The sequence below is a fragment of the Manis javanica genome, chromosome 3, assembly GCF_040802235.1.
Source record: "Manis javanica isolate MJ-LG chromosome 3, MJ_LKY, whole genome shotgun sequence".
NCBI classification, from domain to species: domain Eukaryota; kingdom Metazoa; phylum Chordata; class Mammalia; order Pholidota; family Manidae; genus Manis; species Manis javanica.
Genome location: NC_133158.1, coordinates 5759627 through 5786204, shown reverse-complemented (window position 1 = coordinate 5786204; position 26578 = coordinate 5759627). Strand labels below are relative to the sequence as shown.

Here is a 26578-nt window from a genome sequence, read left to right as displayed (position 1 = left end):
TTTGGGGAGAAAGAGCCAGGATTTGTTTATTTAGGAAGTAGCTTCAAGAGCCCCAAAATGATCCACATACTAATCCTCCCCCCAGTGGCTCTTGTAACAACATGGTGGGAGACTTTTTGAAATGCTACCTCTTCTTAGGAAATTTCCTGCAATGTGAGTATTTCATCTGATTAAGTATTTCTTAAATTAAATTAAAGAGCATAGATAGAATACTTTAAGTTGGAAAATAGTTTGTTGAGTACTAAGTAGACTGCTGTCATTTTTTTTCCCAAATGCACACATACTTTTAATCTCAACTTCAAATTCTTCTATTATTTCATTTTGAACTCAAGAGAAATAAATCTTTTAATTTTATTCCCCCCCCATGGGTCTCAAATATTTAACTCATAAAATTATGTAATCTCTTAAATAAAGCAAAAGACCATCACCAAATTTAGAATTCAAAACATAGACTATAAATAAAATAATTCCTATAAAAAAAAAGCCTCTTAAAGCCTCAAGAAGACAGTCAAAATTGTGAAAAGACATCAACTCGAGGTCATTTAAATGGCACAGTTTTATGGCTGTCTTAGAATGACCTTGAGAAAATATTTCCCCAAACGAATTCTCCCTTAAATAATTCTTTCAGACCAGGTCTTGACGAGCAAAGTCTCTTGAAGTGATTTGTTTTCTTTGATGCTGCTTTCTTCCTGCAAATTCCAGGGGGCAGAATCTTTGGTCTTAAGATAATGAAAGTAATTTTCCTTTGAGAACTAGGTTTGCGGCTGAATTGTAAAGCCTGTCTGCAGGTGAGATTTAATTTAATCCTTTGAGTACTTAAGAAGCATTCCTGAGACAGTGGCCAAAAAAGTGACCAGATTAGCACTTGGCTTATGGACAGTGTGTGGATCAGAAAAGACTTTTATCCCAAAGACTTTAATGATTTTTTTTTCTAGTCATCTTAATAGCAATTTCTAATTACTGAAATATACATTATTTTAACAGTCAAAGATTAGGTGATGCGGTTAAAATTTAAAGTTAAGTGTAAGTGAATTGCAGCCTGGGAATTAAATAGCAGCAAAGCAAGCATGGGAGGGAGGTCAATTTGCAGTTTAGAAGAGAGTGGAAAATGACAGTACAAGTATTAAAATGCATAAACGAAAATGGGCAGAAGATCAGTTGTATCTTTCTCCAAATTAGAATCATCTGTAGATAGTTTTCATGGGATTTTAAGGATTTTATAAGATATTTTTTCTATTTGTCCTATTATTTCCTTTCTAATCCCTCTTTTCTGTGTTTTGCGTGTTCCAATAAGCAGATAAGTGTTTCTGATGTCAGAGACTATTTGAATAATAAGGAAGCCCATCGGTATGGAAGGTGTATGCATGGCTGAAACTATGATACAAAAGCTGTATAATGTATCTGGCTATGACTTTTCAGATAAAATTAGTTTCATAAAGAATTTGTGGTCAATGTGTGTGCAGATGTACTTCTGGCTTCATATAATGATGCCCTTGTGTGTATTTTGCTGTTTATTTTGGGGAGTACAAAATATGAAACATTGAATGTTTTGCATTATAAATTTGATGGGTTTTCAGTTTTTCATGTGAAAAACAAAAGTAAACTCTTCTGACTCTCACAGTATTCAGCAGAGATGAGTTCGCATGAGATTAGGAGTTTTCCTTGTTTAGGAGGTGCTAGACCTCTTAACCACCCTGCCCTTCTCTCCCTGGGCTGAGCCACGGTAAGCAAACCACCAAGATCTTGTCGACAACAATTATTTATTAATTTTCTGACACCATGAGAATTTCTGGAAGTTCCTTTGGACCTTGGTTGCCGTTTTATCACCGCACATTTTCAGGATGTTCCATTTCAGAAAACTGGGATGTTTTAAATTTGTTGCCTATTCTACGTCTCAAGGGAAAATTGCACAAAATTCCACACTGTGTGGGAACACGCTGTCTTGGTTAGGGGTTGGATCACATTTTAAAATGAGTTTTAAAAGAAAGGAAATCACATAAATGCTCCACAATTCCGATAAGCACCAAGCACGGGAAGCAGGCACTGTTATTTCAGAGTGCTTATCCTTCGGGGTCAGACTGCTGATGATAAAAGAGCATTTTAGACCTCTAAATATTGATTGTGCCCTTTGGGGAGCGGTTTTCTCTCCTGCTCTGCCCGTTGGTTTGCATTCAGCGCTGGTGGAACTTGCTGAGTGCAGTGTCTCAACGAAGCCACAGGGTGTCGTCACGCGGTTGTGTGTTCTCAGGAAGACTGCTAGGTGATTTGAGGCAGGATACCCGCAGTATTTAAAGGACTGGGTCATTTTGGTTACAGTCAAGGAATACTTACTGCGGGCCTACTATGTGCCAGCCCCATGGTAGGGGGTGTCGTTCTGAGTAGTATCACGCACATCCTTTTCTTTGAGTTCAAAATTCTTACCGACATCGTGAGCTGGCTTTAAAGTGTTTGATTTTGTCGTGCAGTTTTCTGCCCCATGGGAGTGAATCTCAGAAGGAGGAATCAGGGTTGGAAACTACTCAGCCTCCCGGCTAGACGCGGGTTCCCTTCCCTCACCCGGTGGGACTGGACCCCAGTGCAGCAGCAGGCTGCGTTCCTGGGCTGAGAAGCCCCTGGGTGGCTGTGGGGCGGCGGACGCTGGGCTGGGGCCTCGGAGTTGGGGGACCGGAGTTGGGGGAGGATTCGTTGTCTGGGTCATCTTAAACAAGTTTCTTTGCTTTTCATTTTAAATCCGTGATGGGATTTTGAAGAGAAAAATCAATCCATTTCTAAAACGCATTTGGTGGCTTCTATTCTTAGATAAGATGACATAACTCACTTTCCCCTGTTCCTTCTCTCTAAAGACAACTTAATTGAGATTGTCTGGAAAGAATCATCAATCTGAAAGGTGTCAAAGGAGGAGTACTGACTGGGGGGGCCTCGAGATTTGAAGGCCACTGGTGAGTGCCCTCGGCTCCTTCTCACTCCCCGTGTGTCTCTGACTGGGGCCGACGGAGCCGTGCCACCCTGAGCTGCCGACAGAAGTAGGTGAGAAGAAGGCAGGGAGGTGGGGTGGGGGGGATTGAAGGCGGGAGAAAGAGAGGAGGGGAATTCCTGCTCTCTGACCAAAAGCCTGGGAAAGGGGAAGAAGCCCAGCTGGGACTTAGCAGTGGCCCAGTCTGCCCACCCCAGCACTGCTAGCAGAGCCCCAGAGCCGGCTTCTTCCCTCAGTGTCACACCTGCCAGCAGTGGTGGGTACAAGATGAGATGCTCAGAGCACATGGCAGAGCCAGGGCAGGCCAACCTCCCCCCAGCTCCAAAACCCCTAGGAGCAGCCAGCTGCTGTGCCCCGACAGCAATGTCAGCGAGCCGGGGACATCAGCTGGAACCCGCGTGCGACGCTCTCCCAGGGCAGTCGCCTGTTAAAGCAGAAGATATAAGTAGGAAAACAAAACAGACCTTCTCATGTATATCCAAAATGTCTAGGATACAATAGAAAATTACTCTTCATACCAAGAACCAGAAACATCGCCATTTGAAAGAGAAAAGACAATTTATGCCAACATCAACATGAATCAGATATTAGATTTTTCTGACAAAAATTTTAAAGCAGTTATAAAATTGATTGAACAAGTAATGACAAATTCCCTTCAAAAAAACAGAAAACCTCCCTGGAAGGATTCCGTAGTACAGTGGACGTGACAGAAGATAGAATCGGGGAACTCTGAGGACAGATCAGTAGTACTTAATCTGAACAACCCAAGGGAAACTAGACTAGAAAATAAATGAACAGAGCTTAGGGACCCGTGGGACAATAACAAAAGTTCCAACGTATCAACGGAGTCCCAGAAAGAGAGAAGAACGAATGTGGGGCTGGAAAAGTATTTGAAGAAGTAATAGCTGTAAACTCTGTGGCCATAATGGAATAAAACTAGGAACAAATAATAGAAAGATAAGAGGGTTTACAAATAATCCATGGCTCAGAGATGTTAAGAACAATCAGTTCTTCAAAGATGGTGCCTCAATGGGGGAAAAAGTATGTGTCACTGAATGAAAATGAAAACAAACATATCAAAATCTGTAGGTTATAGATAAGGTAGGTACTAAGAGGGAAATTTATAGCACACAAGTGCTTACATTAGAAGCAATAAATAGTCAAAGTTCCTACCTCAGTGAACCAGAAAAGGAATAAACCCAGAGCAAGTGTAGGGCGTGAATAACAAAAATAGAACAGAAATCGATAGATTTGAAAAACAGAAACAGAGAAAATCAATAAAATTAAAAGCTGCTCTTTGAAAAAAATCAATAAAATCGATAAATCTCCAATCACATTGACAAAGATAAGAGAGAAGATATAAATCACCAACATTAGAAATGAAACCAGATATGTTATTGCATATTCTGTAGCCATTAAAAAGTTGATAGAGGAGTATTATGAATAACTTTATACTCATAAATTTGATGACTTAGTAGAAATGGGCCAATCCTCAAAAAACACAAGCTATCAAAATGTCACCAAGATGAAATGGATAACCTGAATAATCTTATAACCATTAAATAAATTGAGTCTGTAACTTAAAAACTCCTACAAAAAAAATTTCCAGGCCCAGATAGCTTCATTAGAGTATCTTACCAAATAATAAGGCATTAACACTAATTTTCCTAAAGTTTTTCCTGCGAAGAGAAGAGGGAATATTTTCTAACTAATTTGTGAGGCCAGCATTACCTTGATATGCAAAACAGAGAAAGACAATACAAGGATATCCCACCAAAACCTAAAACCGAAACTACATACCACTGTATCTCATGAATTTAGATATGGACATCCTCAACAAAAATATTACAAAATCAAATGCAAAAAATATGTAAGGAATAATATATTATGACAAAATGGGATTTATTCCAGGTTTGCAAGGCTGATTCAGCATTCAAAAATCAACCATTCTAATCTACCACATGTACAGATAAGAAAGAAAAAAATATATGATCATATTACTTAACACAGAGGAAGCATTTTACAAAATTCAACACCCGTTTGTGATAAAAATTCATAGCAAATTAGTAATAGAGGAGAAGCACCTCAACTTGGTAAAGAACATCTACAAAACACCCTACATCTGTCTAACATCTGTCTTTCACCATTAAGACTAAATATGTTCCTCCTCAGTTCAGGAAAAAGGCAAGAATGCTTGTTACTACTGCTACATAACATAATAGTCCAAAATTCTCACCACTGCAACAGAAAAAAGGAAAAGAAATAAAACCATCCATTTTTTGCAGATGACATGATTGTCTACATAGAAAATCCCAAACTGTCTTCTAAGAGAAAAAAGAAAAAACCTAATAGAACTAGTGAGTTCAGTAAAATCTCAGGATGCAAGATCAATGCACAAAAATTAATTGTGTTTCTTTATGCTTCCAGTGAATATGTAGAAGCTAAACTTAGAATACCCATTTCTAGTAGCTCCAAATAAAATGAAATACTTAGATGTGAACTCACCAAAACACACGCAGAATCTAGATGCTGAAATTTATAAAATGTTAATGAAGAAAAATCAAAGAAAACCTAAGCAAGCTGAGGTAAGTACTATACTGTATTCATGGTTTGGAAGACTAAACATATAAAGATATCAATTCTCCCAAAACTGAGTTATGGGTTTAATGAAATTCCCACCAAAATCCCAAGGATTTTTACTGACATATACAAGCTTATTATAAAGTTTCCCTGGAGAGGTACAAGTCCTAGATTAACTAAGACATTCTTAAAAAAAGAAAAAAAATAAGGTGGGAAGTATCATTCTGCTGATATTAACCTTTACTAGATAACTTCTGTAATTGATAGTGTTGTATTATTGGGGCAATAGAGATGTACATCACTGTAACAGAACAGAGAATCCAGAAATACACCTATATAAATATGCCTGAGTTTTTACAAAGGCTGAAAACATTTCAGTGGAGGAAGGATAGTGTTTTTTTAACACATGGTGCTGGACAGAATGGAAATCCACAGGCCACAAAAATGAACACTGACCTAAACCTCACATCTTATGCAAAAATGAACTCAAATCATGGATTTAAATGCAAACATGAAACTTTCAACTTGTTTCAACAAGAAAAACTTCAGGATGAAATCTTCAGAATCTAGGGCTAAGTAATGCGTTCACAGAATTGACATTAAAAGCATGACCTGTAAAAGGAAAGGATGAAAAATTGGACTTTCCGCTCTGAGAAACATCCTCTTAGATAAAAACAGTCCAGTTAGAAAATGAGAAAAAGTCATGAACAGACATTTATTGAAGAGGATGTGCAGATGGCAAATAAGCATGGGAAAATATGTTCACCATCATGAGCCACTGGGGAAATGCAAAATATAGTGACCATAATGGTACGTCACTACAGAGCCATCAGAATTAAATGAAGAATAATGACAACAACAAAAGTTGGTGGGAATGTAGAGAAACCAGATCATTTGTATGTTGCTGGAGGAAATGTAAAATGGAACAACCACTCTGGGAAAGACTTTGGCAGTTTCTTACACAGCTAACATTGCGACTCCCATGTGACCCAGCAATTGTACTCTGGTGGCATTTATCCCAGAGAAGTGAAATTTTACATTCGTAGAAAAAACCTGCACATGAATTTTCATGGTAGCCTATTTGTAATAGCCCAAAACTGGAAATAACCCAGAAGTCACTCAGCAAGTGAATGGTTAAACAAGCTGGTATATCCATACCCTGGAATATTATTTAGTAATAAAAAGGAGCAAATTACTGATACACATAACAACTTAAGATGGATCTCCAGAGAATCATGCTGGGTGAAAAAAGCCAGTGCCAAAGATTATGTACTCTATGACTAAAAATTTATGTAACATTTGTGAAATGACAAAATTATAGGGAAAAAACACTCCAGTATTAAAATCAGAAATCACATTACTACTGATTCTACAGAGATAAAAAGGATTACAAGAGAGTACTATGAACGATTGCATGCCAGCAAATCGATAACCTAGGTTAAATGGACAAATTCCTAGAAACATGAAACCTACTAAGACTAAATTATGAAGAAATAGAAAATCTGAATAGACTTGTAGCTAGTCATGAGATTGAATCAGTAATCAAAAATTGCTGAACAAAGAAAACCCTGGATTGAATGGCTTCACTGGGGAAGTCTACGACTCATTTAAAAAACTAATACCAGTCCTCAAAAACTTCTCCAAAAGATGAAGACAGAGAAACACTTTCTAATTCATTTTATGAGTCCAGCATTACCCTGTTATTAAGGGCAGACAAAGATACTATAAGAAAACTACAGACCAGTGTCCCTTACGAAGTTGATGTAAAAATCCTCAACAAAATACTAACAAACCAAATTCAGCAGAATATTAAAAGGATTATACATGATCACCAAGTGGGATTTATTCTTGGAATGCAAGGATGGTTTAACTATAAAAATCGATCAGTGGAATACACCACATTAAAAGATTGAAGGGGAAAAAACACAATCATTTCAACTGATGCAGAAAAGTCATTTGACAAAATTTGACATCCTTTCATGTGAGAAACATTAAAAGAAACTATGAATAGGAAGAAACTATCTCAACATAATAATAGCCATGTATGAAAAACAAAAAATAACAAGGGATGACCAGGATGTAGAGAAATTGAAACCATTGTGCACTATTGATGGGGATGTAGAACAGTACAGTCATTGTAGGAAACAGTATGGAGGGTGCTCAAAAAATTAAAATTAGAACTACCATGTGATCCAGCAATTCTGTTTCTGGACATATGTCTAAAAGAATTGAAGGCAGGGCCTTGAAAAACTTGCTGAACAAAGAAAATCTTGGATTGAATGGCTTCATTAGTGAAGTCTACCAGTCATTTAAAGAACTAATACCAATCCACAAAAACTTCTCCAAAAGGTGAAGAAGGAGGAACACTTTCTAATTCATTTTATGAGTCCAGTACACTCATGTTCATAGCACCACTACTGACAACAGCTAAAACGTGTAAGCAACCCAAATACCTATCAGTAGAGGAATGGGGTAAGCGGAATAAGGTATATGTAGACAATGGACTATTATTAGGTCTTAAAGAGGAAGGAAATCTGACATATGCTACAACTTTGGATTGTACTTTGGATGAACTTGAGGACATTGTGCTGTGTGAGATGAGCTAATGACAAGAGGACAAATACTGTAGGATTCCACTTCCACGAAGTATCTAGAGTAATCAGCATCAGAAACAGAAAGTAGAATGGTGGTTGCCAGGGAGCTGGAGGGTATGGGCGAACAGAACATTATCATTTAATGGAGCTTTACCAGGTGAAAAGAATTTTGGGGATGGATGGAGACGATGGTTGCACAACATTATGAAGTTATTTTATACTACTGAACTATACACTTACAAATGGGTAAGACAGTAAATGTTCTATCTTGTGTATTGTACCACAATAAAGAAAAATGAGAAGAAAAGGGATTTCTGAAGCATTGTAAGAGATCAGCAGGCCTATAGATTCATGCTTCCCAAGTGACCTATTTCTTTTTTTAAATATGCAGTCTGTCATGGAACAATATGTTGTCCTACTGTGTATGATCATTGTGCGTTTCTGGCTGCATGTCACACAAGGGTTCAAAAACACCTCCGTTTGTCTATGCATTGCTCAAGGTGACAAGTCCATCAATCATGTTCTGGAATATTTGTGTGATACCCAGTCACTCTCAACTATTGTAGTTATCACAGACTGGTGCCAAAGGTTGCATGGACCACATTTCGACAAGTGTCTGAGTCAAACCTCAGCCCTACGGGTCTTTAGGAACTTGAGAGAGAGAGTTCAGAACACCTGCTCCAGGATGCTTTGTTTTGCTGGTTCAGGAGCCAGGCCCAAGGCCCTCCCTAGGTGTTGGGCTGTGGGTCCTTTTCTTGGGCTGCCATACTCTGAATTTTTTTTTGATCTTATGAACGAGCACTCAGGATGGAAGGTGCAGACGGCAACACCTGGGCTCTCAGCCTCCCTTGCAGTTGGGCTGTGTGCCTTTCCTTAGCCCTGCCTGTTAGATTCACCTGCCCCAGGGTTGTTGCGGGTGTGAGGGTCTTTGTTGCAGTGACTGCAAGGTCAAGACCATGAGGCGGCTCAGCCGCAGGACTAGTGCCGGTGTCAGGCTCTGCCAGTTTGGCTGGTGCCGTAAGCCTCAGTTTCTGGTGTCCGTCCCCTGGCACAACAGTGTCTGCAGAGACCAGTGTGTCATGACTGTAGGTACCCTTCTGGCTGTTTCCTCTGACTGCTTCTCCAGCCTTTCCGGTGGTTTCGTGAAACCCCCCTCTTCTCTCCTTAAACCAGGTTGAGTGGTTTCTCTTGCTTCAGCTCATAACTTTGACTGACACCCTTGGGGTGCATAACACAAACTTCAGAGATGTGTGTTATGGAGAAGAGAGACTTTATTAGTAACTGAATTTCAGAACTCTATGAAAAAACCCACCAGAAAGATACCTTTGGGTAATATTTGAAAGCGTGAGGATGTCTCAGTATATTTTAGGTACTCTGTAACCTCATGTAGACCTTCTCCATTGCTTTTGATTTCTTCTTTGTAGAATCCCAGAGCTGGAGGGGCTTAGCCATCGCCTGCCGTGGACTCTCCCTTTCATTCAAGACCCTCTCCTGAGGGGTCCTTTCTCCCTTCAGGAACTAAATGTGTGGTATTGCCAACATAGGTGGGTGCTCTGGCTAGAAATACACCTGGGGATGAGAAAGCTTCTGTCTTAATGGAGCTCACAGCTGTGTTGTGGAGACAGACAAGTAAAGAGGTGATTTCAAAAGCTTAAGTTTAGCCTGGGCTTGGGTGGGGGTTGGGATGAGTCAGAGAAGACTTCCTGGAGGAGGTGAGGAATATATTGATATGTAAAGGTTTGATTAGGACTTACGTGAAAAATTGAGATGGAAAGAGTACTCCAAGCAGAGGAAATGGAAGGGCAAAGACGGACAGGCTATGAAGAGAGCCTGGTCCTGGAGAGGAGCAGGGTGGGTTGGCAGGCCTCGGTGGGTGGAAGGCAACCAGGGAGTTGTGTGTCTTGTTAAGTGTACTCTTTTACCGCTGCTTATGAAATTTCTCAGAAAATCCCCACTTTATACTTGCAAACCTCCCCATCCTGACCCTGGTTTTCAGTGTTCTTATTTCCAATTTCTGTTACTGGAACCTGCACTACCTCACCCTTTGATGAAAAAGGTTCCAAACATGTTTTTCTTGTACATAGCAATTTGTGGACATGAGAAAGCTGTATAGTAATTTTGTTTAAAGATAGAGGATTTTGCATTTACCCCAGTGTCCTTAAAATTTAAATTTTAAGAATTGAATCCTTGGAGTAACAAATGAACATTTTTTTCCTGCAATGAGTCCTTTAAAAAGGGAAAAGCATATTGCTCAAAACATTTAAAGAACCATTCTGGTATTTTGTAGTTGGTTTTAAGTATCTTTTATTTTGTTTATTATTTTCAAGGAAAACACATTGGTAGATGCAGGAAAGTATAAAGAAAAGTAAAATCATTAGTCGCCCAATTACCAAGTATTAATGTTTTAGCGAGATCCTTTTAAATAAATATGTTTTGTTCTATGCAATAATTTTTTTTTCAGAATTAATGTCATATTACTTTGCATTTTGCTCTTTTTCCCTGAAGATTCTGTTGTTTCCGTTTAGTTAGCAATTATATGCAAAAATGATTTTAAATACTTGGATAATGGTTAAATGTACCAGTAATCTGTAATTGCTGGTAGCTTGCACAGTTTAGTTTTAAGCAGGCATCTATGTTATTTATTTATTATTTACCCATGTGTATGATATTTATTATTGTCATATATAAACATAAACTGAAAATGACCCATAATCCCACCAACCAGATAATCCCAGTTGGCATTAAAAATGAATAAAACCCACATGACTAGACAATGCGAGCAGAGAACTGCAGAAAAGTGCAAAAGTGAAAAACAGAAGCTACCTTCCACCTTCTGCACCCCAGACCCTTTGCCCCAACGTTAAACACTGTTAAAATTTCTTGTATTTTTTCCAGAAAAGAATTATATATCAATACCACACATGTATATCTATTTATAGAATTATTTTTTATTTACACAAGAGACTATATTCCCCAGCGTGATGTACACCTTGTCTTTATTAAGAATCATTCTTGGTCACCTTTGTGAGATATTTCTTAAAGTGGTGCGTGCCTAGATCTGTAAATGTCTCCAATTCCAGATCTGTTATTCAATCCTGTCTGTGGTTTTTAGATGTGTGATAAGTAGATGTATCACCAGCCCCCAGTTCTCCAGCTCTTAGTTCCTACCTGCATACCCGTGGGCACCCTGACCCTCAGTTTCTTCAGGCTTCTCGGTTTTCTCGGGAGGCCAGAGGGCGTCTTGCATGGGCTCACACCCACTCTTCTTTAGCCTCTATTTCCAGTGCCGCACGTCCCTTGAAGTCAGTGCCTACCACTGCCCCAGGGTCCATGCCTGTCCAGGGCGCTGTCTCCTCCAGAGGGTGCCTGACCAGTGTGCTTGGAACCACCGTGGCTTTGCACGCATGCGCATACGCAAATGTATCCCTGGGTGGGTGTGTACTCAAAATAGTCACACTCTCTGAATGGGTCAGTCCTCTTAGCTGCTGGCTCCTTGTATGTAGCGCGTCTCCTGACATGCACCCCTCGGGCTCTCCTTCACTGGTCTGTTTGCTTAGGCTGCGTGGGAGCGCGTGAACACGCGGCTGGGGTGGAGGGAGCCTGGCGTGTGACCACGGGTGATCGCGCCTCCTGGGTTCCTCTGCTCTCCTTGATGGTGGTTGCCGGGTGGGACCACATTTGCATTTGATGAACTGTAACCTGGGTTTCCAGGGTGACTGTCTCAAGGTAGAAAACATGTCTTATTAGAAAAATACATCGGCAGAAAGGAAAAAAAAGGAAGGAAAGGAAGAAAGAAGGAAGGAAAAAAAGACCATGTATGTCAGCCTGCATCCATTGTGACCCTTGGAAAAATCAGCCAAGCCCCCCGTCCTGCCGAGCGAGGGTCTGCAGGTCCCTCCCTGTCTCTGCAGGCAGAGCTGTGGTGCTGCCTGTATGGCTGCCGCCTCCGCTGTCACCCTCTCCTCTTTGTTACTGATGCTACCATCACCATTATTTGCATTGCCATTCCAGATTCATGCTAAAGGAATCAAGTAATCCCAAATTTGTTTGAGTCACACATTATGAAACATACATTTGGAATGATTTCCTGCTAAAGTCTGGGTGCAGAAGACAAATATTTTGAATGGACTTATCTTAGAGTTGCACTGTTTTTTTTCCTTGTCATTTTAAAACGCTTAATACGAATAAATTGTTTGTACAGTGGGGCTTTTTAAAAATCCTCAGATAAGAAATACATGGTTTGAAAGCAGAGAATAAAAACATGAATGATAATGTACGCAATGCCCAGGAGAAGGTCCTTGCTGCTGCCCTTGTGCAGGCATTATAATCGGCTATTTGGCGTGTTTATTTCAGGCTGTAGATAGTGGGTAAAAGTGGCTGGTTGCTTGCCAGCACATGACTTAGTTGCCAAATGGAGTGTTTAGTACTTGTTACATTTGATAGATATCACAAGTTCTTCCCATTAACAGTCTACTGATGATAACCTACTTGGCTTTTCATGTGCTTACTTTGAAACAGCCACTTGACAACATTGAGCATATCAGAAAGTTTAATACTGAATAAAGGAGTGAGTGAATGACCACGTAGGTTCTGTCATACCCTGATACGTGACTTGCTGCAGAACGGGTGCCCAGTCTTCCATGTCTGTCTGTTCATGGAATGAGTAAATCCTGTGTCCGCATATCTCTTGATTCTCTGTACCAGGATTCGGTTTACGGACTGGAGACTTAAAGGGCTGGTGAATGGGGTAGAAATTGATATGAATGATTGTGCTTGCATGTCTGCAGGCCTTGCACTTGTACAGAGGGAGAGAGTCTGCTCCCCTGTGTCACCTTTTAAATACAAAGTTGAATTACAACAAAGAATAAAAGTCTGACCAAAATGGCCTTTGTTCTAAGTCAGTGTTAACCTCGGGTCATGTTTGCAATATCCATAATCTTGGGTCTTTTTAAAACAGATCCACTTCAGGAATCTTGGCCTTAGATATGTAATAAGATATGCATTAAACATGGTGAACTTTATTTTCAGATTGAAAACCTGCAGGAACAGCTTAGGGATAAAGACAAGCAGCTAACCAACCTGAAGGACAGAGTGAAGTCCCTGCAGACGGACTCCAGCAATACTGATACTGCGTTAGCAACGCTTGAGGAGGCTTTGTCAGAGAAGGTGAGCTTTTAAATGTGCCTGCTTTTCTCCATGGGCCACTGTCCCCCTGGTCCCAGCTAGCTCCCCACTCCCATGCTGTCTTCTCCAATAACCCTGGCACACTGAAGAAGCCAGGGCATCTTTTTGAAATGTGCACCTGAGCACACCACAGTTGGCCCTGCTTAGGAACCTTTGCCAGCTTGTTACTGTTCTTAGGATGATAAAAACTGGATCCCTTAACCCGGTCTATGGAGTCCCTCCCTTCGTCTGCTCTGGCTGTCGTCTGATCAGCCACCTCTCTGCCTGTCTCACTCCTCCCTCCCTGCCTTCCTTCTTTTCTAGCCTCATTCCCCATCTCTCTGCCCTGTTGTCCGTGCTCTAGCTGTGCTGGCCTTGTAGATTTTCAAGTGCACTGTGTCCTCTCCTGCCTCAGGACCTTTGCACATGCGGTTACCCAGAATGTTCTTTATTTCTTTGCAGATTTAATTCCTCTTCTGAGAGCTCAGCTTCCTGAGAGAAGCTGTATTGTACAGTAGTCAAGAATATGGACTTTGGAGCCAGACTGCCTGTCTCCTATATTCCCCATTATCAGTGTCTATAAACTCTATAATAATGAGCTCAAACAGAAGGAAACTAGGAACAGTCCCAGCTCTGCTATGACCTAACTGGGTGATCTTGGCAGGAAACCCTCTCCCCCAGCACCTCCAGTTTCCCAGTTATGGAATAAGGGAAGTAGGTTAAATGTCCCATAGGTTCTCTAAACTACAGCTCTCTTAAAGGTTTCTTCAATGTCTCCTTCAGAATCACCAGAAGGTGCCAGTTGAAAACTTAAATTATTAGGCCCCATCTATGCTTGCTCAGCCTTGAGGAAGACCTGGGAGTCCACTCTTCAGCAAATTCTCCAGGTCATTCGATGTACAGTCTATTCTGAGAACCACCTCTCTATACTAACAACACAGATGCTAAAAAAGAAAGAAAAAAAAAGAAAAGGGCCACAATCCTGTGGCTCGATTATCTTCAGGTTCCTATTAAAAATGATAAGATGATAGCTTTAGGATTAAATTGTAAGATAAAAGATTTTACTTGAAAACTTAGAAGAATAAATAAGATGAATTTTCAGGGGAAATAGTCATTATTCTGTTTTCAAGTATTTATTACCAAAACTCTCTGTAGTGATTTTGCTTGTGAAATGTGAATGAGGGGATGTTGGTTCAAGAATTATTAAGGATTATGTATCCCTTTTGCAGTTTTTGAGTGACAGGATGTCAGCCCATTTCTACCTGTTGATTTCTCTCTCCAAATTCACAGCATTAAACATATACCATATACTTGCCCCATGCCACGGATCCTTGGCAGGATTTTATCATCTTTTTTTTGCCTGGCCCTATTAAGATTTGATTCTTTCTGGTTGAAATCCCCACACAATTCCTAAGTCTGGAACTACTCCCTTAATTTAAGCACTTACTTGCAGGTCAAGGGGATGGCCAGGGGCAAGCTGAGGTGCGTGGGAGTCTGGCCCCTCAATCTTACTGCACTGCCTGATAATTGCATTGTGTAGGGCAAGTCTTTCTCCTTTCAGTACCTCACAGGACCTTGTCTTCAAAATGCACATTTCAATTAGCCAAACCTGTAAGCTGTAATATCTTTTTGGAGCTACCTTGACTATAATTATTCAGTCTGCTGCTCCAAGGTCACAGGCATATGGAATCTGCATTGGATTATAGATGAGGAGTTGAGGACTCAGATACCTTGAAGGGCCAGTCAGGGAACAAAAATGAGGAAGTGCATGTTGTGTGAGGCATTAGGGGCTGCTGGGGACTGTGGCAAGCCGGAGAGTCCTTGACTGCCTCAAAACATTCAAGTTCTGATTTAAAAAATTTTTGATGTACAAACCAAACAAAATAGCTCCATGGGCCAGTTTTAGCCAGTGAACTCAGTTCCCAAACCCCGTTTGTGTTTGAAGTTTAGCCTTTCACAGTAATGAAAAATAAAAGCAAATGGAGCAATTTATTTGGAAGGAATTTTCTAAAGATGGTAAAGTCAAAATGCTCATTTTTGAAAAGCACAAACAAAAACAGTGGGCAGGAGTTGGCAAGGTTCTCTATCAAGGGACAGAGCACAATAGATTTATAGGTGTTTATTCCGCTGGGTATCAAACTTCTGTGTGTATCCAAATAATCTTATCATCTAGGAACTTCCTCAAATCCAGTTTCCTGGCTCCCATCTCCTAGTGATTCTGCTTCAGATGCTCTGTCATGGGGCCCAGGGACCCATCGTTTTAACAGCGTATCCAGTGATTCTAATGCAAGTGGTTAGAAGACCACTCTTTGAGAAATGCTAAATCCATGCCCTTCCATTTTAGAGATAGAAAGTGGGCTCAGTAAGGTGAAATGACTGGGCAGACATGAGAATGCTGGACACGTACAGCACCCTCCCCATTCCTGGGTCCTGGGCAGATGGCATGCGTCAGCCGTGGCACAGGCTGACTTCTAGACCTGACACTCAGGAAGCCGCTCCTAGTCTAAATGGGTACTTGGTTGGGATTTGATGCCTTCTCAGGACTATCCCAAGGCTGCTCACTGTGGGGTGATGGAGTAGAAACGAACCCAAGACGCCTGAGCCTTGTCCTTTTGAGAACAGTACAGTCTCCTGTAATGGCCTTTCCCTTACATGTGCTGTTGTCATCCACATTGAATTGAACAGATCGTCTGGAGAAAGACATAGTAAAAAAAGAACGGGGATTAATTAAGAATTGTGGACTCTTAAAACCATTTGATAATTTGCTGTCTTTTGGCCTATGCATAGAATTCCTATTAGGCGCTGTTCACCATTCCACTTGGATTAGGACATCCTGGGGAATGTGTTATTCCTTTTCATTTCCAGGAATTTATATATGCATGCACAGCACAAAAAATAATGCCACTTAGTGAGTTAAGATTGAGTGTGACTTAGCTCTGCGACCGACCCACAGAAGCTCAAGGGACAGAACTCCCAGCATTTACATAGCGGGTCTTGCCAAGCCTGGCTGCAGCCCCCTAGCAGATAAGCTGTTGAGAAAGGCAGATAGCAAGCTGGAGGTCACTGCAGTTCAGTTCCCGCCTAGTGATAAAGCGCGACTAGATTAGACCTCTGCAGAGTCCACGGAGTGTGCAAGCAATGCTTGCCAGTGCAAATAAGACCGAAACAAGAACACGCTGCTGGAATTTCTGCAAGTTAGTTGTTAATCAAATACATCATGGCATATTAGGGCCTTTTAACACATGTTTTTGACATCTGGCCCTGTGCGGTTGACAGTTAAATTAGTTTTGTGATTGACGGAGAAGTATTTTGTAGTATTGAATCACCAATAACACTTAAAAAGCATTGTAGTGTTTGCTGATTTTTTTTGTCATCAATGCCCAGTCCATAGTACAAGCGCTTAGGGCAAAACAACCTACTTTTCAACGACTCTGACACCTTCTGGATGTTAATATGCATACTTAGTTTCATTTCCCTTCCTTTGAAGCCAAGGGGATCTCTAATGTGAGCTCTTATTCCTTCCATCAGCCTTTTTAATTGCCTGTTGTGTGCCAGACAGTTGGCCCAGCCCTGGGTTCAAAGAGCCCTTGGATTTGATGCTGCCCTTTTGGAAAGCGAGGCTGGGAGGATGGACATGCGGTAAAACTGTGTGAAGGGTGGGATAAATGCCACACGGTCCAGCCAGAGCAGTTCCTGGGAAGGTTTCCAAACAGCGAGGTGACATGGTCAGTTTGGGGCTTTAAAAATGTCACTCCAGAAAGCTTGTGGAGGAAGTGATGGTATGGAGAGGGCTGGTGGCCGAGTGACCAGTTGTGACACTTGTGCATTAAGTGGAGGTGAAAGGCAATAAAGGACTCAGTTGCTGAAAGTTTTAAAAGCCCTTGAGAGACTTACCATGCACTGAGTCCATTTCCTTCTTCTGTAGGTCCCGTAATCGGCCACTCGGCAGCGTCAGAGACAGAGTAAAACAGGACTGTAACTGGGGCCAAGGAGAAGACAAACACAGGCGATTAGCAGACCCATTTGCTCTTTTCCCACCCCGTCTGTTGTAATAATATACTTTGTTTTAAAGTGTTTTCAAATAATCACAAAACAATAATGGTACTTTTTCTTTTCCCTTGAAAGCATGAGATACATAAATTGTTGTCATTGGGTAGAACAGTGCTTCCCTGGGGAATCTCAAGTCACAGGCTGTGTTCAAACTTGCTGCCCTCTGCATCAAACACTGTTATACCCTTTTCTTATGTAGCAAGCATTGTCTTGTTGCTATTTTGTGACAGCATAACAGGTAATATCAGGGTCCTTAAGTATAGTTGCACTAGTGTTTTTGGCCATCCAGAAGGAAGTTCAGATACATGTTGGGTAGTTTGAAACAAATTTCAGAAATTCAACTCAAACTTTACCCAAACGGAATTTTCCTTTGGAAAAGAAGGTGCTTATTTTTTATCTCGGGAAGGTTTCACAGCTTTGGAAAAGGTGTCTGTCAGAGTAGCACTTTCACTTCAGTACAAAAGTCAAGGGCAGAAATGTCCTCCGATCTTGAATGGCTCCAGGCATGTGCTTGTGGAGTGTAGTTTCGTGGGCACAGCTGCGAGCCGGGATGCGAGGGTGGCCAGTGTGTGAGGGGGATCCCCTTGGACGATTCAGCCGCTCTCTCTGGGCCTGGGTTTCCTCCCCACCACAATCTGGCCAGTAGCACTGGTCCAGACCTCACAGTTGTGTCAGGGACCAGATGGAGAGGGGTGCATCCTCCACCTAGCATATAGTAAGCTCTCAATAAGCTGCTGTTGACCTTCAAGAAGCCACTGAAAAAATACAGAAGTGAATGAGTATCTCCAGGCGTGTTGGCAAGTCACTTTTCCAATGAATTCATTGTGTAAGTGGAGGACGGGGTCCTATCCCCTTTCTAGCCAGAGAGGCGTCTTCAGAAACCAAGGAAGTTTCTTTGATGTTAAACGGAAAAGCCAAGCAAAGAGGGTCAAGCCAAGAGGTCGGTTTTGCTGCTTCCACTTGCCTGTATGTGGCTCTGGCTCGTCTCCCTCTCCTGGAACCGCTCTTGGAATTTTCCAGGTGCCACTGTGAACCAAGAGCAGCCTGGAGCTTGAACATCAAGTTCCCTTGCAACCCTGCAATGCTTACTTTAATTAATAAGCCAAAAGCCGTATTAATCATCTGTCCCAAACGCTGTTGCACACAGTGCCGCTTCAGACCAGATTCTGAATATGGAGCGTGTCGGTTTCTGCAGATGGTTTCTTACATGTCTTGCCTCCGGTTTCCTTCTGCAGCATGCCCTGGCACCCACACCAATGTGCTCTCACCTCTTCTTGTTTGACCATTGCCTCACAGGAGAGAATAATTGAGCGTTTGAAAGAACAGCGGGAGCGAGATGATCGGGAAAGACTAGAAGAGATAGAATCCTTCCGCAAAGAGAACAAAGACCTGAAAGAGAAGGTCAATGCTTTACAAGCTGAACTGACCGAAAAAGAGGTGAGTCAGGAGAACGAGGGAACCGTGCCATCCGCAGTGGTGACCTGGAGTCTAGAGACTAAGTTGAGGCTCTGTGTGAAGGCTGGGGGAGCGGAGTTTCCTTGGTAAGGTTCTGAATCCAAAGGAAAATATTTACTGTAACTCCCTTCATCTCAATGCCCTTTGCATATCTTTTCTACTAAAAACTGCATACAGTGTAACGCCTGATATCTTAACCATATTTGTGTAGCTCAGAGGCTTCTAAGTTCTTTTCAGCATCCCATGGTCCTTTGCTTGACATAATAATAACAGCAGCATAGATGCAGTAACAGCTCCATGTAGAATAATACAAGCTCCACTCTGGAATATCATTTTTACATTATAGTAAATAGTTAAAAACAATGTTGCCGTGCTAGAGTAAACGTGGGTGTAGAATACAAATCTCATATGCATTTTAAAAGTAAGGCAGGATACTTTAAAGATAGTTCTGACCTTGGATTACGGGGCAGGATGCCGTGGGCTCTCCTGTCGTGTCCTGAGAGATGCCTCTAACCCCATTAGCTTATTTTGGGATGCTTTGGTGAAGAGGAATGAGAAGAAGCAATGCACATGATTTTGCTCAGTTCCAGAGCTCTGAGATCCATGCTATTATCCACAGTTGGGCCCTTCATGGTTGCTTTTGTCCACAGGAAGCATCGTCCCCTCTAGGACTGTTACAGACCCTTCCACCCTGCTGGGCAGTATCACTGCACAGTCGTCCATTTGCCAGCCCCCCATTATTACCTCAGCCCCTGGGTTTGGAATGATTCTATCCAAATTAAAGTTCTAAGTTAGGAATCTGGGAGGGGAAGAATTGACTAATAACAGAAATTTTGAGGAAACTCAGAAGCAAAATTCATATTCCCTAAAATGTAAGCCCACCAGTGTTTTTGGAGAGGAGATTGTTTCTTCGATCTGAGTCTAAGGATGTAAATCCTCTTTCTGCTATTTCCCTACTTGCTCCACACTGGGGACCTGTGAGTCCCATGGCTGGGATATGGCAGAAGCCACACCTGGAAGCTTGGCCTTTTCGGCAGCCGTCTTTCCGGATTACAAGTGTGACTCATAAGTTTGCGCCTTAAAACCAGTATATATACTTCTAACTGAAAAGAGATCTTGATGACATGGTGGAGCAGAAGCTTTAAATGAAAGTAATTCTGTAAGCAGTGCCAACAATTTAGATTTTAGACAAGCACTTTAGCAAACACGTATTGTTCCTGTATCATCACATGCCTGCCACTGGGCTGGGAGTGGCGTTCAGGGTTCCCCCAGGAAAACGGAACCGTGTTAAGAAATGTATCATAAGGCCTTGGCTGTCATAGTTACGGGGGCTGACGGGGCACATCCAAAATCCCATCAGGAAGGGCAGGCTGGAAATTCTCAGACAGGAGCCGACCCTGCCGTCCACAGTGGGAGGTTCTTCTTTCTCAGGGAAACCTCAGTTTTGCTCTTTCATCAAATAGGATCAGGCCCATTGAGATTATGGATAATAATCTCCCTTACTTAAAGTCAGCTGGTCATAGATAATAGCCCCATCTCCAAAATACATCCCCAGCGACACAGAGATTGATGTTTGAGTGAGCCCAGCCAAACTGACATGTAAAGCTATCATAATACCTGGCAATTTAAAGTTTATAAAGAAAAACAACACATAACTGTTATCAGCAGGGAGCTTATAATTTAGTTGGGGTGATAATAATCTTCATTGTAACAAAAATGCTTGGGGTGATCTGGTAAAGAGCATTGAAATTGGAGTCGCAGTCCTGGGACTGAAACTTTTAATAGCTCGGGGACCCTGGAGAAGACACTCAACTCTTGTAAGCCTCAGTTTCTGGACGTGAAAAGTGGGAATGGCTAACCTGCTCCTCAGGGGGAAGTTAGGAGCTGAGTCATTTGCTCAGTGATGGTAGGATATTATCTTCCTCCACAGATAATTCCAGGGCCCACGAAGCAGCTCAGACCTCAAATACCCGGGGGCATCATTTCCTAAGTGCTTAGTATCTTCCAAGGTGCTGCAAATGGCTATAAAGGAAATGTACAAGGTCTGATTTTAGGTGAAACCTGAATATTTTAGTCACATTGATGTGGCTGACCATTTCATGTTTGGTGATGGACATCTTACTTGGGCAGTTATGTTCTCGTATTTATTTCTTTACTTTTTGGTATTCAGATATTCAGGGAAGCTCTTGGATTCTGGGCATGATTGGTGAGTGGAACGGTTTAGGTCACCCCATGCCAGAGTCGGGGAGATTCATTATGTCTGCTGAATCTGGATTTACAAGGGATGGGAACATAATGTCTACTCTATATTGTAAAATAGTTCTGTCTTTGATTCTGCAGAAGTTGTTTGAAAAACCATGGGTCAGTTTTTAATTAAAGGCATGGAATTTGATAAAAAGTTAACAGAACGCTGCTTTTATAATCGATTTGCCCTGTGGGACGGGGGGTTGGGAAGCATTTGAGGCAGTATTTTGTCTTAGCATCTGCACAACCTGGCAGCAGTGAATGTCAGTGGAAGGTTCAGGACGTCTGTTTTGCCATGACATGTAAAGACCACCTTGGGACTTACACCATTAGCATGACTTTGAGATGTGAAACGTGCATTTGCTGACCACACCGTTTGGTCACATTGGCTTCTATACCGCAATTAGATCCTGCTCTGTTCTGTAAGCTGGCCAATTTTAATTTCCTGGCCAGAGCCGACTATTGTTACTTTTTTTTTTTATTTTGAGAGGGCATCTCTCATATTTATTGATCAAATGGTTGTTAACAACAATAAAATTCTGTATAGGGGAGTCAATGCTCAATGCACAATCATTAATCCACCCCAAGCCTAATTCTCATCAGTCTCCAGTCTTCTGAAACATAATGAACAAGTTCTTACATGGTGAACAAATTCTTACATAGTGAATAAGTTCTTACATGGTGAACAGTACAAGGGCAGCGACTATTGTTACTTTTGTAAGACTGTATTTACCCTTTTCTTCCAATGCCCACTGTGTGCTATGTATGGAATCCATGTATTCTAATGGAATACATTGCTCATTGAAATTGCAGTGTTTTACTTACTAATATTCTTTTCCTTTCAGTCTAGTTTAATTGACCTCAAGGAACATGCATCTTCATTAGCCTCAGCAGGGCTGAAAAGGGACTCCAAATTAAAATCACTAGAAATAGCCATTGAACAGAAGAAAGAAGAATGTAGCAAATTAGAAGCCCAGTTAAAAAAGGTAAGTGAAGCCTAAGAAAAGAAATGCTTATTTTGCAATGAATTTATAAAATGGCAAAGGAAGAGACATTTTTTAAGAAACAAACCCCTTATCTTTAGCTGTCTGCTGATAAAAGAATTAAACTCTCTTAACTTTATTCCTAAGAGGTCTGCATCAAATCTGTCTGTGAACCTGAAAAATTATCTTAGGTTTCCTATCTGAAAAAAAACCCCAGAAAAAACAAAAAACCTTGAAAAATAGTGAAAATAGTAGTGCAAGTGAACAATATTACAAAAAACAACCATTACTGTCTGGGCACATCTCAACTATCAAAAAAAGATAAATGGAAATGTTGGCAATAAACCAAAGACTCGAGGGGCCTCATTATATGCAGATAAACTTTCACTCCTCTCAGAAGTAGGGCAGCTTTTGTATTGGAACTTTGTAAAAGTTTACCTGACAACGTTAAATTTCTAGAAGTTCACCAAAACAGTCAAGTCTCTAGAATATCTCTGGGATGACCATTTATCCTTGACCAAAAGTGACCTCTATGCCTAAGAAGCTCACTGTATGTAGAAGTCTTTGGAAGAGATGGCAGGACCCTCACACTGTAGCATTGACCTGTTTTCTCTGAACTGGACATTCTCGTGGAGTGCATTTCCCATCATGCCTCATTCCTTTGACTCCTCCCCTGTGTTGTTTGGTTTGTCTGCACTCATTGTTCACACAAAACTCATAACAGTATGAGTTTAAGCATTCTGTTTCCCTTTGACAGTTTATAAACTCACTCAAGAGAGATGATAAAAACCTCTAAGCAACCCAAGCAGAGAATGAAATTTGACTTGGCATAGTTCATAGCACCCTGGAATGGGGATTTATTTGCTTAAGTTACAAACATATATGATATAGATGATAGGGAACAAAAACATCATGTATCTGTAGAGAAGTTATTCTGGATATTTTAAAATATAATATACTATTTTGTATGATGCAGTATATAACTGAAATGTGATTATACTGTGTTCCCTTTACCACAGAATTTTAGGAAATTATCATGAGACATTTCACTCTGTGTCCTTATTAATACAGAGAAAGTTAACAACAGAGGTCAAATCCCTTTACAGCAAGAAAATCCCTAGACTGCAAAATCCATTTCCCCATCCACTCAACATCTCACTTTTTTCAGGCAATATCTAGTTAAGCAGAAATCTTCAACAATAAATCGAATAATTTGAATTGGCCATTTGAAGGTATATAAATGGAGGTTGACTTGGCTGTTTATGCACTGGGTGTATGATACTCATTCTTGACACATGCATGAGTGTCTTGTGCAGTATGTTATATATGCATATCAAGAAATGAACACATGAAGGGTATTTTTATTTAATGTGATCATAAGGCAGGTTCTGAAATAACTCTGTGGCTCCTTGTGATGGCCCTTTGCATTATCTTACCTCAGTGGCAATGTACTCAGTCCAAGGAAGACCTCAGTGTGAGGCGTGAAAGATACCCTTCATCAACTCTGAGTCGCTATTATGGAGATGAGGCCACCCGACAAATCATTTCTGCAGATATGTATTTGACCCCCTTCCTTTTAGTGGAAGTCATTTGGGGATTTGAAAATCCTCTACTAATTAAAAGGAAGAGGTTCACTTGTAACTATAGTTGCCCATAAAATCACTCAGAACATGTGGTTTCCGTAGACTTGGAGGACACCACCTACTGAACTTCACAGGTCAAGTCCTGTGAACTTTTTAGCCTTATTCCTGACAACATTTTAACAATCTGCCCCATCACCAGGATTAAAGTAACAATTATGGTTGTCTTGCTGTAAAGGACTTACCTAATTTATGAAAAGATAACTTATTTCTAGGGATATAAATAATCTTTGCCTACATGATCTCCTAAATGCATAGTACAGTGAGATAAAATAAAGTAATTATAATTTAAATATTTTTATACTTAACCTGCAGATGTTATTTTGTTATTTTTGGCTCTCTAGCATCAACTAAATTCAAAAGTTTAAAATACTTTCTCTAGTAGTCTTTAATTTCTGCTAATAAATAGTTCCATAAAAACCTCAAGTACCCATCACCTTAAAAAGAATTGAGATCTACATGAAATATTTGAAACTGTAAGCCAACAGTATGTGAATATACATATAAACACATCATTTACTCATGGAAAAATAAGCAGCTATAAAAGCTTAAGGAGTGTCTGGGCCTCCTTTTAAATAAAAGGGTATGTGACTTGTGAATAAAATATAAAGGGTTACTAAATGAAAGCTGAAAACATAATAGTTTTATTACATCATAAATAAGCCATGAGTCCCCAATGGAATTTTGCTCAAGATTTGTGAGTGTCCAGGTATTTTTACCGTAAAATCTGCACAACATGGTAGATATGTTTAGCTGAATAGAAACCTGGTCTGCGTGTAACCAGGACTCCAAGCGGTGATTAAAAAAAATTTTTTTTTTTTGTCTTACGAACAATGCTTGACATTCGTAAGGTGAGTTTTTACATAAAAGTTTGTGGAGAACGTTCACATACATAGCTGCTTTTAACCCTTCACTCTACTGTGTTAATTTAAGACATCTCCAAATACTTTGTGTTCAAAATGGTTACAGGTAGAGAAAGAACTCTTCTTTACACATTGCATCCCACTTCTTAAAAACAATGCAATCAAACACTGACGTGTGAGGAACTCTGTCCTGATATTAGGCTGATGAAATGATACTGACCAATAATGCATTATTTTAGTGATGAGCGTGCTTTATCAATTAAGTGCAGTCATTCATCTCCACAGGGACACCTAAGGATTGAGAAAACCTGAGCAGTGATGTGTGGCTCATCTTGTCTTTCAGAGAGTATTTGGTGTTCAGTATGTAGAAGTCAGTTTACTTTATTTGACTAGAAATCAGCTGAGAAGCAACAGTGATTCAAAATGTCATGATTTGTGTTATTCACTAATTTTCCAATTCATATCACTTTTGAGGAAGCTGTTTTTTCCCCATACCATGGTAAAATTTTCATTGACTTCACTGAAGAAATGAAAAATTGAGGCCCTTCAAAGATACTTCTCTTAGCTTAAAACAAGGGGACAGTTCCTACCATACTTCACCTGCTGTCCTCTGACATTGAGCCCCAAATTAATGATGCAGGTATTTAAGAACTAGAACTGGAGAATGCTATTTAAAATAATATTTAGTACCTTGAAATCCAAAAACACTGAAATCTATGCAAAATAGAGCATTACAGACTCTAAAGTGCCTGACACATAATAGTCAATGAAAACTATAGTTCTCATTAATTATAAACTAGTAGTGGAAACTAGTTCTGGACAAAAGATAATACCATATCTTGGTTCCCCTTTTTTCTTCCTGCTGACTTAAAGTTTTTCTTCTCCCATTTACTGTTAATCCTGAAATGTCCTGCTTACTGATATTTTGCTATTGTTAACCTCCTGTTTGCTTATCTGTCTTTTTCTGAAGTCCGACTGAATAGGACATCCAGGCTTGTGTTAATTTAAAAGAAGAGCTATACATTCAATGATAAGGTTTAATTAATCTTCTATTATTACCATCTTTGAAGTCCAGGTAATAAATTGCAATCCTGGCCAAAAGTACTCCTGATTCATTGCTAGAGGCCAGCACTTCATGTATCATCAAAAGCGGATAGCTTTCTTTATTTCATGGGTTATTTAACTTGAGAAAGGGAAAGTAACACAAACCTTAAATTTCTTATTCCAGCTATTCTTTCTTGGGAGCCAAAGGCAACATCTGTTTCCCTAGAGCCTCTCACTTTCACTGTGGAATGTTTAGGAACTGAAATTTCTTCTTTTTTTAACGACTAGTTCGTCTGTGCAAATGCACTGGATTTGTTGAGCTAATGCTGTTTTTCTGGATCTTTCCTTCTTTTCCCTGTCTGTGCCTCAATGCCTCCCCAACTTTGCAATGTAGCAAGCTGAGCAGTTGTTCAATCAGATGTACAACCCAGTAAGTCATGTCTGAAAGTTCTCGCTGTAACATATCAAAGCATGAGGATCCACTGATCACATGTCACAGTGTGCCATTCCTGAGGAGGTTTCAAAAATATTTATGAGTCTCTTCCCATTTCCGTTCTGACCAAAGAAATGGCCTGGGCAGAGGCCACTGCCATTTCTTTTGAATGCGAAATTCACAAATCAAGAACTCAGGGAAATACAGGCCTGCCCTGATAGTGCCGCCTTCTTCACTTCTGACCCGAAGGCTATAGAAAAGCAGAGGTCACCTGCAGTTCTAGGCACATGGAATTTTTTCTTAGGTCCTTCAAACACAGACTTTATCTGTGCCCAAAGGGAGAACATTTGTGAAATAGCAAATAACTCAGTGTATGTTCCATTTAAATGACAGAAGTTAAAAATAGGTTTAGATTTAAAAATAGTGCTATGCTCTTCGAGATTGGAAACTGCCCAGCCTTATTGTGGGCTTTCTAAGAGTTAAAAACATGTCATTTGGTGGAGGAAAAACTAAAATACAGCCTTGTGATAACAGATAGTAACAATTCTGATCATA

The 26578-nt window shown here is 40.5% G+C and overlaps 1 protein-coding gene across 10 annotated transcripts in view; it reads left to right on the top strand.

Annotated features, from left to right (window-relative positions):
• The window catches only part of ERC2 (ELKS/RAB6-interacting/CAST family member 2), a 784869-nt gene that overhangs the window by 358914 nt on the left and 399377 nt on the right, over positions 1–26578 (top strand). For 7 of the 10 annotated variants that reach the window (XR_012128892.1, XR_012128890.1, XR_012128893.1 and 4 more), the window contains 4 exons: positions 13177–13314; positions 18658–18798; positions 21906–22046; positions 25985–26020. Coding sequence is in view for 3 of the 10 variants with exons in the window: in XM_073230735.1 (XP_073086836.1) it covers positions 13177–13314; positions 18658–18798; positions 21906–22046; positions 25985–26020 (456 nt within the window). In the remaining 7 variants the exon portion in view is untranslated. The remainder of the gene's footprint in view (positions 1–13176; positions 13315–18657; positions 18799–21905; positions 22047–25984; positions 26021–26578) is intronic. The other 3 variants (XR_012128896.1, XR_012128894.1, XR_012128895.1) reach the window with 1 other exon arrangement.